General features: G+C 50.0%; 1 protein-coding gene across 9 annotated transcripts in view; it reads left to right on the forward strand.

Annotated features, from left to right (window-relative positions):
- FAM135B (family with sequence similarity 135 member B) overlaps positions 1-20,346 on the forward strand; it is a 292,392-nt gene that overhangs the window by 103,541 nt on the left and 168,505 nt on the right. For all 9 annotated transcript variants that reach the window (XM_085021007.1, XM_085021010.1, XM_085021009.1 and 6 more), the window contains exon 2: positions 13,116-13,211. In XM_085021007.1, the coding sequence (XP_084877133.1) occupies positions 13,135-13,211 (77 nt within the window). In that variant the 5' untranslated portion in view covers positions 13,116-13,134. The remainder of the gene's footprint in view (positions 1-13,115; positions 13,212-20,346) is intronic.

Here is a 20,346-nt window from a genome sequence, read left to right on the forward strand (position 1 = left end):
GTTCAGCTGGACTCGGCCAGCTCTGCAACGCTCGCCTAGTCTGTGCAACCGTAATATTTGTGTGAACTGTTTACGACTTGTCCTTCATTCTCGAGTGTCAGCTGACACTTTGTTAAATGTGTCCGGTTAAGGGGTGATGTTGACCCTGGCATTTGCATGTCACACGTGCTCAGGACGTGGGTGCTGTGAGGCAGTCTCCTGCCCCCTCAACCTCTCACACACATGAGGCAGTGGTGGGCCACCTTCACGGTCCGGTGACAGGCTTCTTGTGTGGTTCCCCTCTCTGTATATTGTATGAGAATTATCTGCTGTCTTATTTCTCTTTCTTGAACTCGTGACTTAGGCCTTCACGTCTCCCTGGCACCTCGTGTCATGGCTGACACATACGAGCCCTGTATTCGTATCAGTATTTGTGGAATGATTGAATGAACCAGTGGGCTCATCATGACCAAAAAGGGGAGGTCTGAGCAGGTGTTGCTGAGGTGTTTATAAAAGGAAACTTGGTTTTTTTTATTTAAATAAGTAAATAAAAAGCGTGAACTCATGATTAATGCATGCCAAAAAATAGGTTGTCATTGTCATTTTATAAAGATGAATATCCGAGCCGGCGTGGAGGTTTCTATTTCAAGCGTGTTCTCTATCACACCTGAAAGGTCTTGTATTTTTTTTTTCCTTTGGGTCCTGCCTTCCAGCCTCACTCCCTGTCTCCCCATGTCCCCAGCATAGCTCTGATTCCCGTTTTTCAAGATGCTTCTCATCCCCTTCTCCCTGGCTGAGGACTCGTAGCACCACCGGTGCTGTTGTAGTACCATCCTGACACCTGTTAGGTCTGTGGTCTTAGGTAGCTGCAGCTGCCTTCGGTCACATCAGTTTCATCCCAGGAAAAAAAAAACAACAAAAAAAACCCATGGGCATTTTTATAATGATTTGTTGCATTTGGCCTTAAAGGTTAAAGGATATGAAATGAGGAAGTAGGCAGCATCATAGTTGTTCCAGAAGTTTTGCTCCCTCCCCTGACTCCTCCCTACCCTTTTTGTTTTAAATATACCCTATCTTGACCTTCAACTCCAAAGTCCTGTACTTTTTTCAGGGCGTAGCAGACTTTTAACCTTTAGCTCATCAGCAGCTATGTACAGTGAGCTGCCTCTGGGTCAAGGCCTTTGCTGCTCCCTGGGAATACAGCAACCTAGGAGTCCGGAAGGCTTTGCCAGTTTAACCTTTGCCAGTTAAACAAGTCAAGGGTTCCATAGACTGGTTGATACTCCAACTATCGTATTGAACCTGGGCCATAGTGGTAAAAGTGCAAAATCCTAACCACTAGACCACCAGGGAACTCCGGCTAGAAAGTTTTGGTGGGAGGCTTAACGGATGGAAGACACAGACCAACAAATATACCTACGACCTTCCAAAAAACAAAAATGTGTATTTCGAAAAGAATCACACAGAGATTAGATCGCTGAGGTTGCTTTTTCCTTCATGGCCATTTCCTCCCACGAAAAAAATTATGTTGATGACGTCACATTGAATTTTACTGTTTTAATTTTTTTAACATTTTAAAGTGTAGTTGATTTACAATACTGTGGCAATTTCTGCTGTACAGCAAAGTGACCAGTCATTGTATATATGTGTATACGCACACACACACACACACATTTTGGGAATGTATATGTGTGTGTGTGTGTGTGTCTGTGTGTGTGTGTGCATATATGCACATACACGTCCTTTCTTATATTATCTTCCATCATGTTCTATCCCAAGAGACTGGCTACAGCTCCCTGTGCTGGACAGCAGGACCTCATTGCTTATCCATTCTACATGGAAAAGTTGCATGTGCTAACCCCAAATGCCCCGTCCATCCCACTCCCTCCTCCTTCCCCCACGTTGAGTTTTAAAGATGAAGTAGATGGGGAGCCTCATTATCTTGGGGTTCCAAAAGCTTTGCTTCTGTGCCTTTCTTTCTTTGCTCTGACATAGCCCTTCCTCAGGTGTGTCAGTGAACGGTATGAACAGATGGGAAAATTAGAAACACGGGGTCCCCCCAGCCAGAATGCGAATGCTAGTGTGAATTCCTGCTCTGGGTCACCTGCGTGTATGTCTCGTGACCATCCCTGCTTCTCCTACTAGACACATGGCTTTTTGCAGCTGGAATAATGTTAAGCCACCAGGCTTGAGGTTACAGGGAAGCAGGCCTTGGGTCTGGGATCTGACCCAAAGCCTGGCTGGCTTTCGAGGCTCTTATATGCCATGAATGGAGGATCCCAGTGGCAGAATGGACTCTGGGTACCTCTGGGTTTCAGGGCCCTGAGTCTGAGCCTAAGGAATTGTTTATGCCGGAGCTGGAGGTGGTGGTTGGCCTCACTGACACCTGGGTCAGTAGATGACAGTGCAAAAGGGGCATTTTCATGGTTGAAAGGAGTGGACTCACTCTTTAAGAGTCCCCAGGCGAAGGGTTGAATCAGAGCGTTAGCTGCCAGCCTATGCCATAGCCATGGCAATGCAGGGTCCCAGCCGCATCTAGGACCTACACTGCAGCTCACGGCAATGCTGGATCTTAAACCACTGAGCGAGGCTGGGGATCGAACCCGCATCCTCATTGTTACTATGTTGGGTTCTTAACCCTGTGAACACAAGGGGAACTCTCAGGAATGGACTCACTCTGGATGGTCATTCTCATGAGTTAATTTTGCCCAGCCTGTGATTCTGTCTGCCCGTTGACAGTGGACGCATCCATGCCAGAATAATGCCCACATCTCCCGTTTTCCCATCCTCTCTGTCCACTAGATCGCCTCATGGATCCCTCTCCCCCGTCTTGGGGTAACTTTTGCTGGATCATGCACGCAGGGCGAGTTTTCAAGGCAGTGTTAGCTATGGAATGAATGCCCCTCTTTTCATTTGAAGGGAGGGTATTTCTTACCTTGAACAAGAAGCATATTATTTCTCAATTACAGTTCATTAGGTGCTTGTCATTATAAAAAAATGTTAATCACAGGAGCAGCTACTTTGAGTGTTTTCTGTATGCTGGATATCAGACTAGGTACTTACATATAAATTCTTCCATTTCTCACACTAACCCTCCTAAGAAGGCATCGCAAGCCCCTCAGTTCATAGACGATGACATTGAGGGTCAGAGAAGAAGCACAAAACCAGGAACTAATACAGGGACAGGTTCGTGGCTGTGAGGTTGGCACCAGACGTTGCTGCCCCCTGCACCTAGCTGCACCTCAGCGTTCTCTGGCGGCTCAGTTTTCTGTATAAATGTGGAGTCGGGCTTCCTAAGCCCCACGGCTCGCGTGGCACTGTGAGTAGGGAGCCACCAGCTGATGCCACAAGAGAGCCCTTACCTGCTGGGCTGCATCTGGCCCTGGGGGTACCCGGGGTCCCAGAGAAGGGGGAGCGTGCAGCGTCTGCTTTACAGAAGTAGAGCACAGGCCGGCAGGTTCTCCCCTTGCTGCTGGCTCCCAGAAGGCTTCAGAAAACATCCTTTCCAAGTGCTGCCCTGTCTATTTTGGCTGAAAGGGTGGCCGGGAGGAGGGTGGCCGTCTGTGTGTGAGAAGGTGGAGAGCGGGGGCTCGCAGACCTCCTGGGTGGGCTGTGTGGGAACACAGACGCAGGCTGAGTCATCGCTGTCCTTGGGAAGCTGACAACAGATGCAGGCAAAACCGGGTCCCAAAGCTCTGCAGCGGGGGCACAAACAGATAGCACGTCTGAAATGCCAGCCTTGACTCCTTTGGCGCGAGCCTTGCAGCTTGCTGTCACCTCCTCTCCTGTTTACACTGTGGCTTCAGGAACGATAAACCGGGTCCTCCTTCGCTGTGGCACTGCCATCAGTGACTACATCCTTCTCCAACGCTGGCTTCTGTCTGGGATCCCCTCGCACAGGTTGGGTTCTGCTGTCTTCATTTCCCTCTATAGACAGTGCGAGGACAGAAGGAACTCAGCCTCGCGTCCACCCGAGAGAGGGAGAGCTATTTCAGTCTAAAGTCCTACGTCGGGGCTGGTGCCTAGGGTTCAGAGACACTTGCTTGGAAAGAAGAGTAATCCATTCATTCATTCTTTCGTTCATGCATATGTGAGTTTCTCTTGCATTTGTTTATTATTTCATTATTTCTCTCATTTGTCCCACACATGTTTTGGCATGCTCTTCTCTGCCGGATTTTTTCTTTCTAAAGTCAGTAGCTGTCCTTCCTTTATTTTATTGGTTTTTCTTTTTACAGCTGCACCTGCCGTATATGGAAGTTCCCAGGCTAGGGGTTGAATCAGAGCTGCACCACAGCCACAGCCACCTGGGATCTGAGCCACATCTGCGACCCACACCACAGTGCACAGCAATTCCGGGTTCTTCATCCACTGGCCGAGGCCAGGGATCGAACTCAAACCCTCGCTGACTCTAGGTGGGGTTCTTAACCTGTTGAGCCACAATGGGAACTCCTGTCCTTACTTTCAGGAGCTCGCGGTGTAACCTAAAAGACAGGTATACTTCCAGAACATAGGCCACTCAGGGCTGTTTGGGCATGTGTGTGACCAGGGGCATTTTTGCTCGGAAGGTGGACACATGACCGCTTGGGAACGGCTTCCTGGGGAGCTGTGTGGGCTGCCCTGTAGCAGAGGCAGGTCTGGCTGTACCATCTTTCTAGAGCATCATGCTCTAAGGAGTGGATATCCCAGGTCCTTCGTGGCTCTTCCCTCAGGTGGCTCTGGTCACGGAGAGAGTCCCAGAGCCACCCAGATGTTCTGTGTCCTCAGTCCCTCCATGAGGTGGCTGAGCCAGGGGAGCTTGGAGCTTCCCATGAGGTCCGCCTTTCTGAGACCCTGATGAATCTCTGTCTCACCCACTTCTCAGGATGCTGCGCCTGCTTTTGTCCCTCTGGGCCACCTTCAAGGACCAGATGAGATCACGGATGTGCAGACTTTGACCACGGGGAATGCAGAGACCACTGGGCCGGGAATCGGGAGGCAGAGGCCCTGAGGGCACCATCCTGGGGTCGGGGAGGCACCCGCTTCCCTCTCGGGGCCTCGCATGTCTCGCCTGCATCAGTGATGAGGGCAGGTGGGACAATCGCGTAGCGCACCGAGTCCCTGCGCTTGGACTGTGAGGTAGTGCTCCCTGGATTTCCATGTGTTAGACAAAGAAGCCACTGGGGCCAAACCAGCCAGTATCTTCACATGACACAACTCGAGTTGGGGGGGACTGCCACTCTACCAACAGAATGCTCTTGAAACTTCATCAGGCACATAGAACCATCATGCGCACAGGCTCGTATGCATAGACTGTAGGGCACATAGGGGACTCGGCTCCAGGCTGGTTCCCAAAGCAGGGATCCCTTCCTCTGCTTCTGGGGAGGACTCTGCAGCTGAGGGCGCTCTTTCGAGGAGGACTGTCCGTTATCTCCACCCGGAGTTACCTGTCATTGCACGGAACGTCTCCCACCTCCGCGAATGGAAATTGCCTTCCAGGAGGGGAGATGCAGCTTCTGCTTCCCCCAGGACCCAGAGAGTCAGGAGCTTGACCTTGAACCCAGGACCTTTGTCTGTGACCCGAACACCCCCAAGCCCTGGCTCCTGATATCTGGCTCTAGACACCACCCAGGTCTTTCCCTAGTGCCTCAGTGCTTTGGCTGCTCGCTCAGCCCAGGTTCTCCCACTGGCTCCCACTGGCTCCCCGACCCTCCAGGGTGAACTGCTAAGCGTGTCTTTGCTATGTGTAGACTCCTCGTGTTATTGTTAGTTAGTCTAATATGAGCCATTGTTTTTTGAGTACCTATAATGTTGCTAGAAACATGTCCATGAGTGTCAATCTGGGGAAAAAAAAAAAAGAAAAAAGAAAAAATCCCTGCAAAGTAGATGCTACTTTCATAGGGTTTCAGACATGGAGAGACTGGGAGGACACAACCTGATTTAAGGTCACCCAGCTTGTGGGTAAAGCGGTCAGCGTGTGACCCGCGTTTGGCAGATTCTGTGTTGTCTCTCTAAGAGGTCAGCTCACAACATGCATTGTGTGTGTGTGTGTGTGTGTGTGTGTGTGCGCACACGTGCGCACACTTCGGTGCCCCTTTGTGTGCTTGCATTTCAGTAGGTGAGAAGAGGGATGAATTGCCAGCCTCTCTGGTCACACGCTCAACTCTGGGTGAGTGCCGCCAGCTCAGCGGGAAGGCGGAAGGCTCTGTGCTGGGGCTGCCTTGCTTTTGTGGCTTGAAGGCTCTGCCTGAGTTCGAGTCTGTGACTCCTTCGGTGCCTTCATGCCTGCGTTTTAAGATGTGGTCTAAGAGCAGCACAGAACCCCCAGGGAAAACAGGGACGTGCGTCGTGTGATTTGCTTCTGTTGCCACTGTTTTTAGGCACGAAACAAAGATACACAAACATGCGCAGCCCATTTTGGTTTCTGTACTGAGGGAAAGAATAGAACTTTTTCACCTCGGGGCCAAGTGGCTGGGCTTGGTTGCATTTGCTGTGGTGTGTGGGCGAACGCTGGCCTTCCTTCTGCCCCCTGCCCACTGGGAGGCCCTGGGGAAGTTCACGGCCTGCTGGGGGCACAGCAGCTCCTTGGCGAAAGGGGGCTGTCATTTCTTTCCTGCTGTCCCCACAAGATTGTTTTTAGGGTTCAATGATGTCCCTGCAGCATCAGGGACGGGGGTTTAACCCCTTGCCCGGCGCCGTGGGTTCAGGATCTGCCTTTGCCACAGCTCTGGCACAGGTTGATCCCTGGCCTGGGAACTCCACGTGTCGCGGGGCAGCCGAAAAAGAAACATAAAATGGTGCTTTCGGGCATCCGTCCTCATCATAACGCCATGCGTATTAACCGGGTATCGTGTGCCAGGCTCCAAGGCAATTTTCAGTTGGGGAAACTGAGGCACAGGGAGCCCAAGGCCTTCCCTGAGGTCCTACAGCTCTGAGGGGCTGATGCTGGGGTCACGTGCTGGGCCACGGCCTTCACCCCTGGGCCTTTGTGCCTTTTCTGGGCACCTTCGTGTCATGGCTTCTATCCCCGTGGACCACGCTTGTGACCTGGCTCTTTCCTTTCTGGCCTGTGTCGTCTGATGGCACTGTTGTCCCTGGCCCCAGGGGCTGCGGGCAGGTCCGTGTGCTTGACCCTGATCCCCGTGTGGTGAAGAATTGAACCGCCACGAGAGGCTGCCCCTTTAACCCTCAGCAATCGGGCCTTGAAAGGGAGGTGCTAGCCCAGCTTCCAGACGGGAACACGGAGGCCCAGAGAGGCTCCGGGGCTGGTCCAAGGCCCCATTCAGAGGCCAAGCCCAGGCTCGGGGCTCTAAGGCAGATGGGGGGCTCTTAGAGTTCCCCCACAGCCTTCCTGCTAGTGGGACACTCCAGCTTCAATGAAGAGATGCTCATCCTTCTTCCTAAGGAGACCCTTTTCCTTGAACTTGGAGCTGATTCTGACCACAGGGACCTGGCAGAGACCTGGAGTTACCGCCCTTCCTAGAATACCTGTCTGGAGAAAAGTGTGCCGGAGGAAAAGGCATCTGTGATCGCATTTACCTGTGGTCCGAGGCCACTTCTGCTTCTCTCAGAGCCCAGGAGGCAGCACAATCTGATAGGGCACTTCTGGCCCCTGGGGCTCCCCCAGGAACTTGCTGGCTTGTGCCCTGGCCACGCTGCTCTGGCCTCAATTTCTGTTCTGCAGCATCAGAGGCTCCTTTCGTGAACCTTCCTGTGATGCTCTGACTTATAATCTTTTGAGCGCAGTAACTGCATGCCCTTTTCATAAAGTCAAGGCGGATGAGAATTAAGATCAACACGCCTTTTTTCATTTAATCTTTCAAAGGCCACACACTTTGAAGATGGATGTTTTAAAAGAAAGATTACATTTTAAAGAAGACGTGTTTGTCAAAGGATTTGTTTCCAAGCAGCATCTAATGAGTATCGGCACCACAGTCTTTCTCCAAAATAGCCTTAATATTTTTAACACATTTCCTCAGAGGCTCCTGGGGATGTTCGGAAACATTTTCGAAAATGTAAATAACTCAGGAAACACTTTAGAAACATCGCAGTGAAAAGTGCGGTCATTCCACCTTAACGGACCTGGAGTCCAGGCCTCCAGGGACCCCAGAACCTCTGAAACACCGGAGAGAGGACTAGTGCGTGGGGTCTGGATTGCACGAGGGGCCTTTTGAATTTCTGCCAAGAGTGCTGAAGGCAGAAATAAAAAGACGCCCTGCTTCCGCTGATGAGTGATTGATGACCTGTCAGGAAATGACTGAAGCTCTTCACACACGTGATTCTCTTTAATGCTCGGTGCCGCCTCAGTGCCCGACCTCCCGCCCTGCACCCTGGAGACACTGGGCCCTGGGGAGGTCTCGAGAGACAAGAACGGGGACAGTGGATCAGGCTCAGCTGTGACCTGGTGCGGGGGCTAAGGCTCTGTGCCTGGGGGGTGGGGACCCCGCCTGTTAGGGTGGTGACTTTGGAGATGGAGAGACGGGCTTGGATTCTAGGAGCCCCAGACAGTGAGATTTGACAACTAACTGTCTTTGGGGGTGTCTTCCTTCGTTACGGAAGCTGTAACAAAACACTACAGACATTTATTGCTGAGATGCGCACGGTGCCCGCACGGTCCGGTGAGGGCCCCTCCCAGGCGGCAGACGTCTTAGGTTCTCGCGGGGCAGCGGGGGAAGGGAGCGCCTCCGGGGCTTGTTCGTAAGGGCGCTGACCCCTTTCACGGGGGCGCCATCCTTATCCCCTAGGAACCGCCCAAGGGCTCCACCTCCCGGTAGCTTCACTTTGGGGGTTTTCAGCGTATGATTTCGGGCTCATGTTCAGAGCAGGGCAGGGGCAGGAGGAGAGAGGATGCCCCACTGAGCTCGGACAGCTGAGGGCTGGCGGTGTCCTGCACACCTTTGGTGTCACTGAAGCTGCGTCCGGGGTAAGGAGTGGAGGGTCCTGGTCGTCTGGCCCCATGACTGGGCAGAGAGCTGCGGGCCCCGGTGTTAGAACAGAGACCCTGGCCCCTCTCCCACCCTCACGATGCCGTGGTCATTAACGCCACGCCCGTGGGTGAACCTCTGCCTTGGGGACTCAGAAACCCACGCACAGACACGGCCGCTGCATTCTGGGGACCTAACCATCTCTTGGTTAAGGAAGAATAAAGACCATGCTTGTGTTTCCAGAAATAATTTCTCTTCCTCCTTTAATAAGACCTTGGTGGCCATGAAAACGATGTAATACTTTACAGAACCTCTCTGGTTAGTTACCCCTTCGTAGCACTCTCCTGGGTACGCACTCCCCGATCGGGAGTCCAGGCTCAGAGAGGCGAGGGGACCTGCCAGGTGACACGTTCCCTGACACCACCACCTGCCTCTCCCTCCGCGCTCGGACTTAGGATGTGTTCCTTGTCAAAGCTCAGCGCGGCCCGCCTGGGGATGATGGGGTCTTAGAACCTTTTGTAGTAGGAAGCCAGTGTGGAGGTGTCTGTGTGTGTGTGTGTCTGTACCAACTGTGTGGGTGTGATGTGTGTGTGTCGTGTGGGTGGTGTTTTGTGGCTGGGATGTGTCGTGATGTGGGTGTTGAGTGTGTCCTGGTCATGTGCCAGGGGCATCCTGTGTGTGCGATGAGTGCTCTGTGTGTATGTGCGTGTGTGCACCTGGGTCTGTACCAGGCGTGTGCGTGTGATGTGTGTGTGTGTGTTGGGTGTGTTGAGTGTGTGCCACGTTTCTGTCCTGTGCGTGTGTCATGCTGGTGCCGCTGGCCCGGGGACCACCGTTGCAAACGCTACCGGATCTCCCGGGGCTCACCCTGTAGTGACAGACGGCACTGCGGTCTGTCTAGTCTCTGCTCTAACACCGGGGCCCGCAGCTCGCTAGTCCTTAGAGAGATGAGGGACAGGGTTGAGACCAAAGCCAGGGGTTTGGGATTCCTGCACCTCCGACAAAGGGGACCTAGTACGGTGACCAGCGGAACCGATGTAGAGTTTTAAACCGATGTTTTAAATGTGAGCGCATGGCCCTCGTTGAACAACTGAGTGTTTGGTTATAATGCATCACACGGTGTTAAAAAGAAAAAGGCAGCGTCCCACCAAGAATCTGTGTTTGCAGCTCCACGTCCTGGGATTGCTTCCTGTTTGCCCTGAACGAGCAAGGATGGCACAGAGCATCTTGGGAGAAAACCATAGCGTTTCCTCTATGCATTATTTTTGCTTCTAAACATGCATCCCCCTCAAACACTGTCTCAGCCTTTCTGCAGGAAAGGACTAGCGCTGGAAAAGCAGAACTGTGGGCTCCTGGGTCAGTGTTCTGCCTTCGCGTGGCGTGCCTGCTGCTCTGTGTGAATGCCTCCCTCGGGAGATGTTGGGGAGAAGCCCCAGGCGGTGATTAGCACGTGGGTGTTGGTGTGTGTTCTCGCTCCCCTGCTGTTCCCCTCTAAGCTGCTTCGGGGATCAGAGAGATCAGAGATCAGAGAGGGTCTGGCGTTAACGGAATGGGTAACCATGAGCAAGGGTGGCAGCGGATTTGCCAGCTCTCCCACATTTTGAGAATGGACACGGAGTGGGGTGCCGAGAGAGGGGGAAGATGCCCTGGCTGCTGTGTGCTGTTGAATGTGGTAACGAAATGAAGCCGAGTGGCTTTACTGCTGGCCCCTCCACTGGGCTGTTACTGGAAATGCCTTGCACTTGAAGCGGAGAGGCGCGTTCCGACCTTGACAGACTCTGATGCATTCGGCAGGACCAGGGCGCGCCTGCATGGCTCTCCCATTAGGGAAATAGGTTTTCAGCACTTTCTCTTCGTCAGGCCTTTCCAGGCTTATCCGCTTGAAATGTCCCCCTGCAGCCTGTATAGAGGCTGGGTCTAGGATCTGTTGCGTTTTCATCAGGCATGCGGAATTCTGCGTCTTCAGAAATGTTTTCCAGGGTGGCACCCTTGCTGGAGCCGAGATGCTGTTAAGGCCAAGTTAATCCCTTGTACTCTTATTCTTGGGACCTGGCCTGGCATGACCCCTCAGCCATGGGGAGATCGGGCTCTGAGCTCCAGCGATGGTGGTCTGGTCCTCGAGGCGTCTCGGGGGGCCAGAAAGAAGAGGGGCTTTGAAGGGACATCCAAGTACCAGCCACGCTTGCCAGCTGGGAGAGATCAAACCCCTCTCACCTTCCCTCTTCCTGTCTTATCCTCCCCCTGTCCCCAAGACCATGCCAGCTACTACCTGTTGAGAACCTTCTAGCTTCCCCAGAACCTGCTCAGTTGTAGATAATCCCTTTGTACCTTCTGCCTGGGTAGCTTGTCTCATTACCTAGGACGGTAAACTGAGGCTGCTTACCAAAGGCCACCACTAGAACTTTCTAGAGTCACAAAGGGCTCTCTCTATTAGTCATAGAGACATCCGGATCCTTTTCCTTCTCTGCACTATGGGGCCAGATTCTTCCCGGAATGAATTGGACAGCTTACATACAATACTTTAGGGAGTACCAAGAATATAGTAAATGCTCAATAAAAGTCGGTTTCTTTTCCTTCCTCCAAATGCTCGGTATCTAGATGATCGCGTATCCTCAGGACATCCAGCCTGCCTCGAGTCTCCCTGTCAGTGTGTTTCTCCTCCTAGACTGGGAATATTTTAATTTTGTTCCCTTTCATCTTTCCTATCCAACCTTCTCTTTTTGCTGTGGTTGTCTTTTTAGGGCTGCACCTGCGGCATATGGAAGTTCTCAGGATAGAGGTCGAATCGGAGCTATAGCTGCCAACCTACACCACAGCCACAGTAACGCCAGATCCTAGCCGCATCTGCGACCTACACCACAGCTCATGGCAGCGCCGGATCCTTAACCCACTGAGCGAGGCCAGGGATGAAGCTGTGTCCTCATGGATGCTCGTCAGATTCGTTTCCGCTGAGCCATGATGGGAACTCCCGCCGTCCAACCTTGTTATTGGCCCAGGATCTCCTGGCGTGGAAAATTAACAACCTGTCAAGTTGGGTTCAGTGTCTGCTTGGCGATGGCACCCATTCCCTCTCCTTTCCCTGCTCGGTAGAGACACTTTTGTCCTTGCCGCTCCAGGCACCCTCGCTCTTGAGGGGCTGTGTTTATAGTAATGAGGAGAACCAGCTTCGTTACCATTAGTCATTATTCATAGTACCTACCGCTAACTGTGTGCTTACGTGTCAGGGACTGCGTGGAGGGTCCCGTGTGACAGATTGATTGAATCTTCCTGTCCTCCACACTTACATGCTGTTACCAGTCCTCCTGTTACAGATGAGGAAACTGAGCATGGGAGGAGTTCAGTGACGTGCTCAAGGTCGTACAGGTAGACAGGGAGGAGGGGGCTTTGCTTTGCTGTCAGGAGGTATGTGCTTGCAGCTGAGATGCTGTTGGCTTCGGGTACTGGCGGATAAGGAAGCGCAGGGGACTAGCCCAGCTTTGTTATTTTCTCAGTTTGTATGAAAGGATCATTGATTTACAGCATGATGTAAATTTCTGCAGCATAGTGACCCAGTCGTATATATATATATTCTTTTTCTCCTATTATCTTCCATCATGTTCTAACCTAAGAGATTGGATAGAGTTCCCTGTGCTGTACAGTAGGACCCCATTGCTTATCCAGTGTAAATGGAAGGGTTTGCATCTGCTAACACCAACCTCCCCCTCCCTCCCCCTCCCTCCCCTCCCCCTTGGCAACCACAGGTCTGTTCTCCACCTCCTAGAATAATGACAATTAAAAACAAAAATAAACCAATGGGACCTAATTAAACTCAAAAGCTTTTGCATAGCAAAGAAACCGTTAAAAATCGAAACGACAACCCACAGAATGGGAGAACATGTTTTCAAAGGGTGCAGCTGACAAGGTCCCAATCTCCGAAATACACAAGCAACTCCTACACCTCGACAACAGCAGCAGAAACAGCTCAGCTTTGGAGCTAAAATGTCTGGGTCCAGGTCCCAGTTCCCAAGAGCTGTGTGACATCCTGCGAGTCACTTCGTCTCGCCGTGTCTTTCCTAGAAAAGAAACTCCTGAGTGAGGGTATCCAGGGGACACGTCATTGTCGCTTGGGTCAGATAATTGCTCAGATACTCCTGCCCACCGAAGTCAGTGCTATCGGGCTCCCCGTGGTAGAAGCCCCGGGCTCTCTGTGTTTGGCGGATGTGATCTCGAGCTGTTACTTCCCCTCTTGTTTTTTAGGTAATGAACCAAAAAGATCATGTCTGAAGTACAAGGAACGGTGGAGTTTTCTGTAGAGCTACATAAGTTTTATAATGTGGATCTCTTTCAGAGAGGGTGAGTATGCTTTTTTCTCTTCGTACGTGTTTATGCATTTGATCCTTTTGTCTTATTATTTTTTTTTTCTCGGGCAGGGGTGATAGTGGGGAGGACAGGTCATAGGAAATTTTTGGATCAATGACGAAAGGTTCTGTAATTTTTTTTTCCTGCCAAGCGGAAAACCCAAACTGGAGTGCATTTGAACATAAGCCCTGGGTTGACAAAGACCAGACAATGCTGGTTTCTCTCTCCTCCTCCTCCTCTTCCTACTTGCTCTTGCCATTCAGTCTGTCAGTCAGTGTCAAAGGAAAGTGAATTTATTGGCAAGGAAGGCTGCCTGTGTAGCTCTGATAAAAAGGTGTCTGAAAGATCAATATTTGTGGGGGGCCCAGTGCCCAAACCACGGAGCATAAAAACCTATGCCCAGATCTCTCAAAAACAGAATTGACAGAGTCCTTCTTAAAGGTACAATTAAACTATAGCTGCTTCTACTTTTTGAGGAGGGACTCTGAATTTTGGCATTTTACCTGTATGATCCCAGATGGAATGACCAGTTCATTAGCAGCAGCACTAAAGAGACTGAGACACGTGATCTTCCTTCAGAAAGCATCTGACATATGGATTTGTAACCATAGTTATTCATACTGTACCTCATCTGAATTGTATATTGACCTTCAGTTATTGACTAAGGCTTGTCTGAAATCATCCCTGATAGCAAGACGTTTCAAAACGGCACATCTGGAATTCCCATCGTGGTGCAGTGGCAATAAATCTGACCAGTATCCATGAAGATGCTGGTTCGATCCCTGGTCTTGCTCAGTGGGATAAGGATCCAGTGTTGCCATGAGCTGTGATGTAGGTCACAGATGGAGCTCGGTTCTGGCATTGCTGTGGCTGTGGTGTAGGCGGGCAGCTACAGCTCCGATTTGAACGCTAGCCTGGGAATCTCCGTACGCTGCGGGTGTGGCCCTAAAAAATAATGGCACATCTAAAACACAAAGAGAGCCCTGTGCCATTGGCAAAAGAGGTTGAAAATGGGAAGCATAAGTTACCCAATAAGCCTGTGGTACTTTTGCTTCTTTCCACATCTCTGTGGTTTGGGGGAGGTACCTTATGTAGCCGTGCTCACTTCTAAAGCCTGGTATTGAGTTAGCTGAATTAAAACCTGAGCTTTGAATCATTTGTTCTATGTATAGATGTAGATTTGTGTGGGGGGGTATATAATTTTTATTACTGTTTATATTACTATAGTATATAGTCATAAGAACAAAAAGTTACGTCCCATTAATACTAAAAGTAATTGTTTTTAAAACATGAATCATCACATTTCTTAACTCATCTTTTTTTACTTTTTTCTTCTTTTTTCTTATCTCGTCTTTGAAAATACCTTCTCTTGTTTTTATAATGGATATTGTATATGAGTAGAACAGTACATGCATATGACTTATAAATAAATATACATATATTGGGGTTGCAAGCACGTCGATGTTTTTATGGGTAGCTATGCAATCAGTACCAGCTGGGGACCACTAGTCCATCAAGCAGAACAAGGAGGACCCTCGTAACCTCCTTCTAGCTCTTGCTGTTCGCACGTGTGAGATAGAGGCGTGTGCACATATGTAGACACACACAAAGATGTGGATGAGGGCATCGTCGTATGATCACACTTGCTTGAGGGTGGGTTTTGTTGCAGCTCCATCCATGAACAGACCAGGGCATCCTTGGGTTGAAGGCGTTTAGATCTCTCAAAAGGATGGAGTGAGTTCTAAGGTCTCTAAGCTCTTATCTGTAGTAAGACCTGGCTGTGAATGGACCCCAGCCCCCTGGATTCTGCCTCAGAGAGCTGTGGACAAGCTGGGCATGATGCCAGCCGGGATTCTGCGTCTGCCAGGGGAATTCCTGACGGGCGTGATCCGTGGTGCTCGCCTGCTAAGGACTTTTCCATCCTGAATCCCACAGGAGCCATGCATAGGGCCAGATGTAATTACTATAACAAGCACACCATGGGCATGTGGCGGCTGCAGTCCGAGCCTAGGAGGCGAGGTTGGGGGCCTGTGTGGAAGAAAGCAGATGATCCCCTGCTGTCATGAGAGAGGGACGCTGGGCTTCGGGGAAGCTGGCTCATTTTTCTTGGCTGTGAGGATGTGCAATTCAGCGCTTGCTCCGTAGTGTCCTCGGGTGGTAGCCGTTCGAGCCAGGGGTTGCAGAAGAAGAGGGCGCTTCTTTGAACTAAGTTTGACTCTGCTCATCCAGGTTCTATCTGGTTTCTCCGGTTAATGAGAAATGCCCTCTTGTGCCTCCAGCCAGATGCGTGAGCTCATTACCCTGCCCTCCCAGAGAGACGCCCCCTCTTGCTTTGTGAGGATGCTGCATTGGAACCACACGGGCACAGAACTCAGACTACTGATCGAGGATTTGCCCTGATCAAGGAGCTCCTGGCTCCCAGCACATTTATGTTTGTGAATAGTTTTTCTCATCCCAGGATGCACACTGGTTTTTGGTGATGTTTGCTTTGAACGGATAGTCAACTTGCATTTATCCGAAATCAATATTGAGGGAGATGAATTCTTAAAGGAAAAAGATCTGAGACCAGTCAAAAGCATCATGAATTGTCACCCCCGTGCTTGGCAGCCAGACTCATCGTGACAAAAAGGCAGGGGCAGGGAGGCACGCGTGGGGTGGAGGGAGCTGGCTTTATGGTCAGACCTGATTTCGAAGCTACGCTCTGCTACTTACAAGCTCTGAGACCATGCAGGTGTCCTTTTAAAGCCTGTTATCACTGTAAAATGGTGATGACAAAGTCTGTCTCGTGGGAAGATCCAGGTGGGAAGGCCATAATAAATCCAATTATGGCCTTCGCTTCATTAATTAATATATGCAGAAGAGCGAGCATGGCGCCTGGCCTGGTATCTAGTACGTTACCCAAGTTGTCACTTCTGCTGGTAAATCCTTACCTCTAACCTGCCCTTAACCCGCTTGATGGAGTTATAAGCCCAGAGGGTGGATGTGACCATCTTGTTTCCCCCTTTAAAAAACCTTCTGCTTCTTTCTGCTTCCCCCCATCTGCCTAGTGCTCAGAGCCGGAAGGCTTTGACCTTCAACTTCTACCTTATTGTCTCTGCTCATTCTTGAGCCTCCTTCTCCTAAGATCTGCCTTGAAAATCTCGCCCTCTGCGAGCTCCAGCACAGAGGGGGAGCTCCTCCTCTCCAGACCATTTCTGGGTGTGGACGGACAGTCGCCTCTCCTATTCAGCCCGGTTTTTAGGCACCCCTCTTCCCTGTTTCCAAAGCACATCTTACATGTTCTGTTCTGTCATCCACTCACCGGTGCAGGACTGTGAACACGAGTGAATGTAGGTTCTTGGATCAGGCTTCAGAAGCGTGAAGATGAAGGATGTTCGCCAGCGCACGAGGGGGACAGGTGTACGTAGGAAATGACTGTGCCACGTGATGTTCCATGACAGAGACAGATTTGGGTCAGGAAGCAGGGCCCACGCGGAAGAGTTAAGAAGAGTAAGGAGAAGCGGGTGGGGGTAAGAGGATTATAGAATTTATCTCAGGACACCTTTTACTAGACTCGTGATTATAAGGATGTTGATGCCACAAACTTTCGTAGATTGCAGTGGGGGTGGGGGAGGCTAGGTTGCAGAAGTGAATGGTGGTGATGACGTGTGGCTTTATCCTCTTAAGTGGATTCAAGCATCTTAAGGGTAAGGACCCCATCTTATTTAACGTTATATGGGCAATGCTTGGCATAGAGCCTGGTGCATCCTGGCAGGTTCAAGAACAGCTTAGGTGTGGGCCTTTATTTTGTTTATGTTTATTTTATTGAAGTATGGGTGATTTACAGTGTTGCGTTAATTTCTGCTGTACAGCAAAGTGATTCGGTTATACCTAAATGTTCTTTCTCATGTTCTTTTCCATTATAGTTTATTACAGGAGAGTGAATATAGTTCCCTGTGCTCTATAGGAAGATTTTCTTGTTTAGCCATCCATTCTATACCTAATAGTTTGCATCTGTTAATCCCAAACTCCCAGTCCATCCCCCGCCCCTTCTCCTTGGCAACCGCAAGTCTGTTCTTTATATCTCTGAGTCTGTTTTTGTTTCATAGATAAGTTCATTTGTGTCATATTTAAAATCCCACATGTAAGTCATATTATATGCTATTTGGATCTTTATTAAATGACAGTAATAAAGATAAAGCTGTCCCTGATTCGTAGGGTATTAAATTACTGCGGCTCAGGGTGTTGCCCGTGGACCGGAGGCATCTCCGTTGCCTGGGGACTTACTGGAAAAGCTCATTCTCAGGACCTGTGTCAGACCCACTGAGTCTGTCAGCATCAACCAGGCTCAGGTTGGGGTTCTAGTTGGAAAGCACAGGAAGTACTGATGGAAAAGTTCCTGTGAAAATACTAGCAGGGCCATGTATTAGAATCATCTGGAAAATCCACCCTCCAGACAAATGGAAAAAAAAAAAAATGCTGAGTGGACACCACCTAGGCATCTTTCTCAAGTTCCACAGGTAACGCCAAGGTTGAGAATGACCGGATTAGAACTAAACGCAGCATCCGCCAAGCAACCTCAGCCTTGGGTTGGTAACATTTTTATCAGAAGGAAAGGGACACATCTCTTCCTTCACATCTCTTCCTTCACGATGTGGTTGTGACCGTCTTTCCTGGTGGGAGACTGGATCGGAACTCCCTTCGCCCATGCCTTTCGCGCAGGAATCTGTAGAGGTCCCGTCTTGACTTTCTAGCGTGGGTTCTGGGAGTCAGAAAGCAAAAGGGAGATCTTATTTCATTTATAGTAATCTTCTCATAAGGAGATGCTTAAGCGAACAATTAATTACAAAACCCATTGCATGGGTATTTATGGCGTTAATATATCAATAACCCATTTATACCTATTTCTGAGGGCATGAACCTTCATTTCTAATATTGTTAGCTGAAAGGGAGCTAACGTTTGTCCTTGAAAATGAACTCAAATTTCGTTTTTAAAAAAATTAAAAAAAATTTTGTTTGTCTTTTTAGGGCCACACCCATGGCATATGGAAGTTCCCAGGCTAGGATTTGAATCTGAGATGCAGCTGCTGGCCTACACCACAGCCACAGCAATGCCGGATCCAAGCTGCGTCTGCAACCTGCACAACAGCTCACGGCAAAGCTGGATCCTCAACCCACTGAGCGAGGCCAGGGATCAAACCCGCATTCCTCATGGATCCTAGTTGGGTTCCTTGCTGCTGAGCCATGACAGGAACTCGCTCAAAGTTCGTTTTAAATCTTAACTCGGACAAGGCTCTGAATCCAAACTGATTTTCTTTCTAAGTCAAGTTTTTCATTGTCTGATGTTCAGATTCATCTGTTGTCTTTCCTCCACCCCTTGTCTACAATGTCATTTAGAAGATTTTTCTGCCTTGGAGGTTTTAGGTGTTTGCGCCTGTAAATTCTGCCCTGCCCACAGACTTCTTGCACATGAAGAACCTACAGATCCTATGATCAGATCTGATGTGAAAGGTTCAAGCATCACGGAGATGCTGGGATTGAAATCCCCTTTGAACCAATTCCCTTGCCTCGTCTCTACCGGAGTGAACATAGCTGAGTCCTAAGTCAAGTGGTTCCCGAGAGAAAATACCACCTGTGTTTAAGCCCTGGCCCTCGTCCCCATCATGGCCTGATGCTCGGTGACAGCCAGGTCCCTGCGAAATCTGCTAACCAGCCCCGATGCGCCTTAATAGACTCAGGAATACAATTACCTTTGCTTGCCAGAGATCAATTCATTGATTGGACTGGTTCTGTCAGAAACAGTCTCCCCCCCCCCCACTTCTCTTACTAAAATACATTGAGATCCTCCTCATTCATTCCCACATTTTGAAAAGGAGTGAGGGTTATACATGGTTTGATTTGAGATTTTTATCCCTTGCAGCCAAGGGTTCCATGTAGCGCAAGGCGAAGGGATGGGCTCGGGGATCTTTAAGGTTTGCGTCCTCTGTGAAATTCCATGATGATTATTTTACTAAAAAATCGGACCTCCCTTTCCGCATAAGATGGCATGTTTAAATAATTATTCCTTTGGGGAGTGAGCAGACGTTGGTTACCCGAGGGCTTATGTAGATGGACCTTCTGGATGATTTTTCTGGCAAATCCACGTTCCTGTGAACAATTACACTGTCCCATTTTTTTTCTCTATTTTTTCCCCTTTGAATCTGTGACTTCATACGCCTGCTGCTTTAAGCCTTTTATCCTCTTAAGCCCTGGCAGAGGACATGCTCAGCTGGTCTATAAAGAAAAGACCCTCCCAGGGGGCTGAAAGTTGACCTGCAGAGATTAAAATGTCTCTGGTGAGCTCAGAACCACCCACGGGGCCTAATAACCTCCTGGAAGAATAAAGGCAGAGCAGAAAGCCACTGGGTAGAGGGGACCTTTCTAGTTTCGCGCTGACAGTGGTTCTTGCTCAGGCCTCTCAAGGAGAACGAGAGGGCATGTGGTCATGAATGCGGGGCAGATGGAAAAGCAGAAGCAGACCTGGTCTAGGACACAGAGGTCTCTTACTAGCTGGGTGCCCGTGGGCAAGTCTCTGACTCTCTCTGATCTCAGTGTCTTTACTTGTTTCGCAAGATCTTGGTTAGAAGTCATGAGTGATATTTGTAGAGCATCTAGCTAGAGAGCCAGGCTTGGCAGTGGTGCTGAGACGGGCTAAGCCCACATTAGCCGATCTGTCCCATGGATGACAGCTGAAACTCTGCACCAGATGGGCCTCAGCTGGTCCGTGCAAGGCCAAGACAGACCACGGACTTGGTGGGACTCTGGACTGGGGGCTTCCTTTTGTATTTTAAGCAGGTGTTATATACCCTGCACTCCTCATCTCCTAGGAAGGGGGCCCCTTGCCAGTGGGAACCCAGCGGGCTCCATACTGATTCATCTTGGCCTCAATGGGGCAAGCCTTGCTTTCGGTACTTTGCCTCATATTTGGAATTAAAGTGGAAGGGCCTCAGTTCTACTTCTTCTTTTTTTTTTCCACCTTTACTGAGATGTGACTGATGCCTAAGATTGTGTAAGTTTAAGGTATGCACGTGACAGTGTCGTCTCTGTATGTGTCTGGAAGGATTACAGTGTGGTCAGTTCACACATCCTTCAGCTCAAATAGTCACCGTTT

This window comes from Sus scrofa, chromosome 4 (genome assembly GCF_054392235.1).
Source record: "Sus scrofa isolate SSC_HxYL_T2T_F1_AM1 chromosome 4, Sscrofa_HxYL_maternal_Yorkshire_Landrace_v2.0, whole genome shotgun sequence".
NCBI classification, from domain to species: Eukaryota; Metazoa; Chordata; class Mammalia; order Artiodactyla; family Suidae; genus Sus; species Sus scrofa.